Source organism: Myotis davidii, unplaced genomic scaffold (genome assembly GCF_000327345.1).
Source record: "Myotis davidii unplaced genomic scaffold, ASM32734v1 scaffold58, whole genome shotgun sequence".
Lineage (NCBI taxonomy): Eukaryota > Metazoa > Chordata > Mammalia > Chiroptera > Vespertilionidae > Myotis > Myotis davidii.
The window spans coordinates 339,581-349,138 of record NW_006289754.1 but is presented as its reverse complement, the minus strand read 5'-3'; the positions used below and the strand labels follow the sequence as shown (position 1 = coordinate 349,138).

General features: G+C 36.2%; 1 protein-coding gene across 1 annotated transcript; it reads left to right on the top strand.

The window, feature by feature from the left end:
- Window positions 1-4,109: 4,109 nt before the first annotated feature.
- LOC102761591 (olfactory receptor 51A7) lies at window positions 4,110-5,045 on the top strand. Its single transcript, XM_006762350.1, has one exon. It carries the CDS (start codon window positions 4,110-4,112, stop codon window positions 5,043-5,045), a length of 936 nt encoding a protein of 311 aa, XP_006762413.1.
- Window positions 5,046-9,558: the final 4,513 nt, after the last annotated feature.

Here is a 9,558-nt window from a genome sequence, read left to right as displayed (position 1 = left end):
CAGCAGGGCCCTCACATAATACTGTCTTATAATGTGCCTGTCTCCTGAAGTGTGTGTGAAACATGAGTACTCTAAGAGCTGGGACTTAGAGAGGACTCTGAATAAGGCTGACTGCTAGAAAGCTCCATAGTTTTTATATAGGAGGGACTTACTTTTTTTTATGTTTAATCGCATGAAGGAACGGAGGGAACTTTTTCTTTGAGCTATGTTTGCCTGAGAAGAGGAGAGTTTAACTTAAATTTGGGGAAGAAACTGCGAACATTTAAAATGCACTAAGTCTCCTTTTGGCCACCCATTGTCACTATTCACTTCACCCATCTATGGTTCATCTTAAAAAGTATCCATTTATTCATGCACCATTAGACAAAATGCTAGATAGAGTCAGAACTCTAAGTGAGATAGAGAAATAGGAAAAGTAGTTTGGTGAAAGGCTGCATTTTATCTGCCTAACCAAAGGACTGGAAGTCAGACATCCCAGGGTCAGAAGTCAGACCATGGATAACCATCTGATCCACTAGACTAAAATCAGAGGAGAGGGCTGTAGTCTGGGAAGTGGGGACAAATAATATGACTTTATGATCTCAAAATATTAGAACTTTGGACTAGAAACACGGGAGCGACTTAGTTATGCCAAAGGAGTCACATGCAGTTAGAAAGGAAGTAATACAGGAGCTGTATACGGTAGAGTAGCATTCGGCGAGAGAGTAAGACACAACTAGGTTTGAACCCAGTTCTATCTATTACCAGTTGTTGCTTTCTTTTCTAACTTACAGAGCTGAGATAATAATAGTGCTTGCCTCATAGGGTTGCTCTGAGAATTCAATAAAATGATGTATAGAATTTAAGATATCATTCATCTGAGAAAGTATCCCTGAATTTTAATTCTTATTAGTAATAAAAATGTGGGGCTTTTTTCAAGACAATCAATTTACTTAAGAAATATCTGAGTAATTTTTCTACATAAGACACCATTCTTGAGAAATGCATTGGGTCCTTTTTAACCATAACTATTGCTAGTAAGATGTTTATTATATTTCTGATTGATCAAGGATTTACCAACTATATCTCTTATCCTCAAAACAATTCTATTTTACTACTTCCTGTGCATCAGTAAGTCTATAAGGCCTCCCAGATAAATGTCTGTTTTCAAGTTCACATGAAAAGTAGAGCAAACATTTTGAAAATGGAACCATCTGACCGCTAAAATTATCTAGCACAATGTCTGCACACAGTAATCACTGCTAATGTTCTCTTTTTCCCTACTTGTCTGGGACCCTTGCTTTTATTAACACAATTTGTCCTAAGGCAAGGCGGAGATAATACGCTTCAAAGGGTAAGGTTTCAAAGGGTACAGAAGCATTGTCAATTTGGGGAATAGCCTACGGCTATTCAGGTGTTTGGCCAGTAGGAGGCAATAACACGTAGATTAAGATGCCCTTTAACTGTCTGGCAGCCACCATCAGTTTCCTATTCAGGTTTGGGGAAATGCCTTTAGCCATTCCCAGCTGGTGACTACATGTGTGACTTAACCCTGTTGAGTCCCCAAGTCTCATCAACCTTTTGATGAAACTCTTGAAATTATGACATGCTGGAATTGGTCTACAGCATCTATCCTTTCATAACACACTCATACTTTAGTGTGTCAATGGGCTTCCTTTGTTCTGTGAGCCATTCTAGCAAATAAATTAAAACCATGTTGGGGATCTTGGGAACTTCTCATTTACTAGGATAGCCAGTTGGCCATAAGTACAGATAACAACCCAGATTTGTGATTTGCATATGAAATCCAAGGAGGGGGTGGTGGAACCCTACAATCTGTAGCCAATTGATCAGAAACACAATTGATAACCTGGACTTTTGATTGGCAGCTGAAGTTAGGGCAGGGGTTTATGTTGTAGGACTGAGCCCTTAACCGGTATAATATGATGCTATTTCAAATTTGATAGTATCAGAATTGAGGCGAATAATTTTATGTCACCTTGGTGGTGTTCTCTTTTTAAACAAATCTTCATTGTTGAAAGTATTACATAAGTCCTCCTTTTCCCCCCATTATCCTTGTTCCCATTCCTCCTCCCCTGCCAGGCCCTCACTACCCTATTGTCTGTGTCTACTGGTTATGCATATATGCATACAAGTTCATTGGTAGATTTCTTCCCCCCTACCCTCCCCTGCCTTCCTTCTGAGGTTCAATAGTCTGTTCATGTTTCTATGTCTCAGTTTATTTGGTTCATTAGAGTCCACATATGTGAGATCATGTGATACTTATCTTTCTCTGACTGGCTTATTTCACTCAGCATAATACTTTCCTGGTCCATCCATGCTGTTGCAAATGGTAAGAGCTCTTCTTTTTTTATTGCTGCATAGCATTCCACTGTGTAAATGTAACATTATATTTTTTTATCCACTCATCTGCTGATGGGCACTTAAGCAGTTTCCAAATCTTAGCTATTGATACTAGCAACACTGAGCACATTTCCTGACAAATAGAACACATTTGATCATTATTAATTGAATTTTATTAAACTGAATTGAGTTCTATTCTGAGACCCAATTCCAACATGTATTAGTGGGGAGGGGACTTTCCACAAAGCACTAAGCAATTACCAGAACACCACCATGCAATTTACAACACCTGGTGGTGTTCTGACAATTTCTTGATGTTGTGTGTGATGTCCCCTCACCCCCTAATCAAGATCATTAACATTAAGACACAAATGGATCTTAATTAACTTACTGGCTACTGTGGAAGACAGACAAGTAAATAAGTCAAAGGACAATTTCAGATGCATCTATTTCTTTTATGGTGTTAAAAGAAAACTGATTGCCCTAACCGGTTTGGCTCAGTGCATGGAGCATTAGCCTGTGGACTGAAAGGTCCCAGGTTCGATTCCGGCCAAGGGCATGTACCTTGGTTGCGGGCACATCCCCAGTAGGAGGTGTGCAAGAGGCAGCTGATGGATGTTTCTCTCTCATCAATGTTTCTAACTCTTTAACCCTCTCTCTTCCTCTCTGTAAAAAATCAATAAAATATATTTTTTGAAAGAAAAATGATTTAGAGAATACCAATCTCCCTCATCACCAACAGTCCAGTTGACTAAACCACATTATGGTAGTCTGTGTTAGACTGTAGACAGAGTTCAAGAACCCCTTCTCTCCTCCCATGCTCAAGGATGGATAGCACTACTGCTATTCATAGTCATTTTTAAGAACATTCTGTCTGCTTACAAAAACATGGGATTTTTCATTGTACTTAAGGAGAGGGTTAACAGTGAAGCTCACATGGCCTACTTTCTGTCCTTTCTTGGTGCTGCTTCCTGTGGAGAAATTGTGAGTAAGGTCACCTTTGGAAGCTCCAGGCTTGGCCTGAAAATTGTTTGGAGCAAAACCTCTAGAAATTGGAAAAACCATTTAATATTGGCTCTCTTAAAATCTAATTCCTGCAGTTTGCTTTTTTTTTTTTATTGCTTTTACAGTATGTTTTGTTTGTTTGTATTTTTTTTTTATTGATTTCAGAAAGGAAGGAAGAGGGAGAGAGAGATAGAAACATCAATGATGAGAGAGAATCATTGATTGGCTGCCTCTTGTAGGCCCCCCCACTGGAGATCAAGCCCACAACCCAGACATGTGCCCTTGATAGGACTCAAACCTGGAACCCTTCAGGCTGCAGGCTGAAGCTCTATCCACTGAGCCAAACCAGCTAGGGCTTTTTAAAAAAATTCTAATCTCACTCTGAACCAAGCAAAAAGAATTACCTTGTACAACTTTTTCATTGGATTGGGGATACGGAGGGGGAAAGCCTAATAGTAAAGGGAGAATTTATTTTTATGTGAGTATTTTATTTTCTGAGGACCTTGTGGAGAAGTGTGATTGATCAAGACACTACTTATATTTCTGGTTGTCTTTGTCAATTAACATTATCTGTCTCTGTTATCAATTATCTGTTTAGAAGAAATATCTCATTCTTATTCTTTAATATAAAAAATGTCTCAAAATTGTATTTTTTTTGTTTATGTCTCAGACAAAAGTGCTGAAAGGAGGTGAGATGAGCATAATAGATTCATGTTGAAAGTGTCCTTTCAGCTCTGGGAATATTTTCCAACTGATTTATCATGCACGTTATCAATTCCTCTAACACTGAGATCCCCACCTTCTTTCTGATTGGAATCCCAGGACTGGAGCATGCTCATGTATGGATCTCTATTCCCATCTGCCTCATGTACCTGGCGGCCATCCTCGGCAACTGCGGCATCCTCTTTGTGATCAGGACAGAACCCTCGCTCCATGCACCCATGTACTATTTCCTCTCCATGTTGGCCATCTCTGACCTGGGCCTGTCCCTCTCATCCCTCCCCACTATGCTGAGGACCTTTGCTCTCAATGCTACCGGAATTTCCCCAAACGCCTGCTTTGCTCAAGAATTCCTTATCCATGGATTCATGGATATGGAGTCCTCAGTGCTCCTGGTTATGTCTTTTGACCGCTTTCTGGCCATACGCAACCCTCTTAGGTACAGCTCTATCCTCACCAATGCCAGAGTTGCCAAGCTGTGCCTGGTGTTTTTCCTAAAAAGCCTGCTCTTAGTGCTCCCCTTTCCTTTCGCTCTCAAAAGCTTGAGATATTGTAAGAAACACCTGCTCTCTCACTCCTATTGTCTCCATCAGGATGTCATGAACCTGGCCTGCTCTGACAACACAGTTGACTTTTTCTATGGTTTTTTTGTTGCCCTCTGTATGATGTTAGACAGTGTGCTCATTGCTGTGTCATACGTCTTCATCCTGAGGACCGTGATGGGAATTGGATCCCATAAGGAACGGCTCAAAGCCCTCAACACCTGCGTCTCCCACATCTGTGCTGTGCTCCTCTTCTACGTGCCCATCACTGCTTTGGCCTTTATGCACCGCTTTGGCAAACACAAGTCCCAAAGTGCCACGATCCTCGCTGCTGATATCTTCTTGCTAGTGCCTCCTCTGATGAACCCCATTGTATACTGTGTAAAAACACGGCAAATTCGTGAGAAAATTCTAGGGAAATTTGGTATAAAATAAAGGTATGGGAGAAATGAGGCAGGGTCAGACAGGGTCAGGAACTAAAATAATACCTTTCTAAAAAAGTATTATGGATGATTTATTCTTATGTTTCTTAATCATTCTTGCAATCAGCACAATATACGGACTGGACACTGAGATCTGTGAACTTGGGATTGATCTGGGCATTGACAGGTATATCTGCAATATCATTAAAATCATGAATTAGCACACTGAGATGGAATCTTAGATATAATGTTTACAGCATAAGGATAAACATACTTGGAAGTAAAGATTGTACACCTTTATAGAGAATGATTATGAAAGGAGCTAGAAGTTAAAGGATGTTACCCCAGACCAGTTACTGATTTTCTTTCAGGCAGTCTTCAGGTTTGTTGTATTTGTTGAGGGGTCTACAGTCAATTTAATGCAAATTCTTGATCTCCCATTTATGTAAAAGAAGTTTGTTATCAAGTAGGAATTGGTTTAAGATTATCTTTCTTTGCTCTTTCCTTAATAATGAAATGTTGGTATATCACTGGTGGTTCCCATTTGAATTATGACAAATAAACTCCCTCTTTACAACAGAAGATCTTTTTTTTCTGTATACAACAGAGTTACAAATAGGTATAGTTATTAAAAGGGGCACAGATGGACTACTTCACTACTGGAGATAAATAGGAAAGCTAACAGTACAGAAAATGTTAAAGCATTGATGTTATTGATTAACCACTCTAAAATATATGTTCTAAAATAATGGCTCTCATGCTTGTTCAGGTACTTGTTATTTTGAATTATGATATTTTCAATTACACTAAACAAGCTATAAATCCTTTTAAAATAGTGGAAAATATGATAATATGAAACTGTATTCATGCATATATGGTTCTATTATAAAAAGATAAATAGCAAATTGAAGATGAATGGCTGTCTCAAATGATTTTCTATAAAGTTTATCTGTTTCTTATTCATATGTTATTTGTAAGTACTTCAGAGCAGACAAAGGTATAAAACATAAACTTTAGAATAAGTCAATCAACCCTTAAAAATTTGTATTGTGAATTAGGATTTATTGGTAATAAATTTCAAGGTTTACTGTCTAAGGTGAACTCACAGATAATATTGTTTCCATTTAAAAATTATTTTGAAGAAGTTCTCTGATTAATAAATATCCTTATACATTTTGTGTCTCCAGGTGAGTCCAACTGAGTTTTTATTGTTCAATAGCTGACCCTGCCTAAAACCCGTAGCCTAATCCGGAAAGGAAGGGACAATCTTTTACCCCTCCCCCTAGGTTGTTCCAAATTATGCTCTCATTGGTAGTTCACATGTCTGTCTCTCTTACTTGCACTCTATTTTTTCAAAAGAACTGTACACATCAAGTGTGTTGGCACATCTCCCGTACTTGTACAGTGTATATCAATGACCCATTTTCCAACTTGTTTGGGGGAAAACATAGTAAAAATAACAAAAAGCCTTTGACAATTCAGAATATGATGATACATTATAAGCATGCAGAACATTTGGAATGATAGAAAACTATTGCCAAAATTAGTAGGAAGTAATTAATAGACTTTAAGTCAAAAGAGCTGCCCTGAAAAATAGTTCATGTCCTATTTACGCACAAAACACACAAAAAAAACAAAAAGAGCAAACAGGTTGTCATGAAAGAAATATAGAGGAATGCTAATCTTCCTTCTAGTATTTGTCCTCAACTCAGAAGTTCAAATCTTTACAAGCCAGACAAGTCCACATCTGAAGATGTCAATAGATGTTATTTCTGGATCAGAAGAGAGAAGAGGCTAAAGTTTATTTGTTTTCCTCAATTATAGTATGGGTTTAATGCATTTTTCAATCAAGCTTCCAGTAACATTTTACTGAGAACTTATTAAAATAATTCTAAAACTAGATTTACAAGAGTAAACTGGAAAATATAAAATTTAAAAAGATAAAAACTATAATAAATGTTATATGATAGTGACATTTATTAAACAGTATAAAATTGTGAGTAGTTTGCTCAACAAATAAATAGGAAAAACAAATAAATATATCAAACACACCACGATGTGCTATATATAATATGAATTAACATATATTTAAGGAATATCAAACAACGCTGAAAATAAATTGATTATTCAAATAATACTGGTAGAAAAAATTACAACCTATTTTAAAGACCATGTTTGTGTCTGATCTTTTATCCACACAAAAATAAACTAAAATAAATTAATAATTAAATACAAAAATAATTTTTAAATAAATAATATATACATTTGAGTATTCACTATTATCCTAATTTATAAATGTATATGTATGTGCATAAGTATTGGCTTAATAAAAAGATTATATCACATTTTATGTAATCTGTCAATAGGATTATGAGTAATTTTTGAAAATTTTTAATACTTTTCTCAGTTTCTCAATATATTCACAAAAATTTAATGAAATACAATACAGGATGAGGCAAAAGCAGGTTTACAGTTGTGAGTACACAAAGTGCAGTTTACTCTTGTATTATTAGTAATTATTGTATTATTTTCGATACAAACAAATGTAAACCTACTTTTGCCCCAACCTGCATATATGTGGATAATTATATATGTATATACGTGACATTAGCAATTAGAACAACCTCTAAACATATCAAATACATTCCTTGAAATGACAATAAAGGAGAAATTAATGTTCTATTAACAGTTACTATAGAAAATGTTTTTGTTTTGAGCAAGTGAGTTGCATTTTGAGACTGATGTGAAAAGTACTATTTAGAACAATGAAGGATTAACATACATACAGCAGCTTACTTTATACATTGATTATCACAAAACTGGAAGAATGATTGCACATTTCTACAATTTTTATCTTATAATTTTTCATACTTTAAAAAGACGCTACAACCCTTGAGGCATTACTCTATATTCAAACACAACTATTTTTCGAAGTGAAAGGTGTGAATATTCACTCAATACTAAATAAATAATGACCATAATTATATTCACATCAGTTCACTAATATGTTAGCTTTTGCTGCTAATAAGTTTTAGCAACAAATTTAAGAAAAAAAATTTAAGTGTTTTTCCAGATGTTTTAATTTATAAATTGTGAATAGCTGTGGACCTTAAAACAAACAAACCTTTTACAAAGGTCTTTCAAAGGAGCAATTAAGGAGCCATTGATATTCGAAATAACTGATGAGGTCAAGTTTGGCTGGTTAATCAAGGTGTAGTGTGGGATTTCTACTCACACAGATTGATTTCAGGATCAGTCTCCATTGTTGTGTGATGGTTTCTTCTCTCCTATTTCCTAGTTCATCTCCACTGGCCATTCTTTGCTTCTGTACAAGTCCTTTTCCCTCTCTAAGCACAGCAAGGCCTGGGTTTATAATCATGAATATTGAGAAATATTTGCATTTTATATCATCCCCTAAAATCTTCAGAGAATACTATGTCACCTAATCTAGCTCTTCTAATATGCTCTACTCTATGACAGTTCTCTCCATCCCCTGCCTCTAATTCTTAGCTAAATCACATATCCAAAATTCTCATCTAAATTTACAAATTCTCTGAAGTCTCTTTTGTCTAGTTTGTTTTATTCTGGGCTTACTAAGGGACAGTGTGACTAAGATAATGTTTTGTTTTTTTTCTTTAATCTGTGCTCTGGAACAAGATATCTAGAAATCAGATGCATCTTGTGACTCTTGAACTTTGGCATAGTAGCCATGCTTTATCCTGTTGAGGGGGATAGAACCAAATAAACATTTATTCGGCAGTAATATGAGGATGAAGAACTGAAATTTGAAATACAAAATTATGGTATAATGGAATACAAAGACTTCCCATGAAGTGCATGATGCCAAGAGACATTCTGGTGGCAATGCTGGTCTTGAATTCTGAAAAACTGAATTTTACTCCCAATTGCTCTATTTTCTGTATGATCCTGCACTGCTTAGTCTCCACTTAAAATACTGGCTTCTGCCACACACTTTTGTGTATGGGACACAACACCAGGGATATATCAAAAGTATCTGACTATGCTGGGTAAAAGGGAAATCTCACAAACCACTTTAATTAGAAATAATATTTAATATTGTATTTAATGATTAGAGAAAACAGGTTTGTGGTTTGGACAGAGTCAAAAAGTTTTCAGTACTTGAATTGAACAGAAAGCTTGAACCAAACAAACCAGAGTTTGGGAGTGGTAGTCCCCGTAGGCCAGGAGTAAGAAGTTGTAGGGGCGGAGACAAGTGTCTTAAATCAGAATATCTGCTTGGTTCCTTGGGCTCAGACATGAATTATCATGAGGAAACAATTATCAGAATAATTATCAGAATAATTTCATAACTCGGTGTGTGCAAGAAAAGTATCATGAGGAAACAATTATCAGAATAATTATCAGAATAATTTCATAACTCGGTGTGTGCAAGAAAAGTTCTCTCCCAACATCCTATCATCCCTATCCAGAAGTTACTTATTCACCAAACAAATAAAGGTCATGTGAAGATTTCCCATTAAAAAATGGAAGTCACTATGAAATTC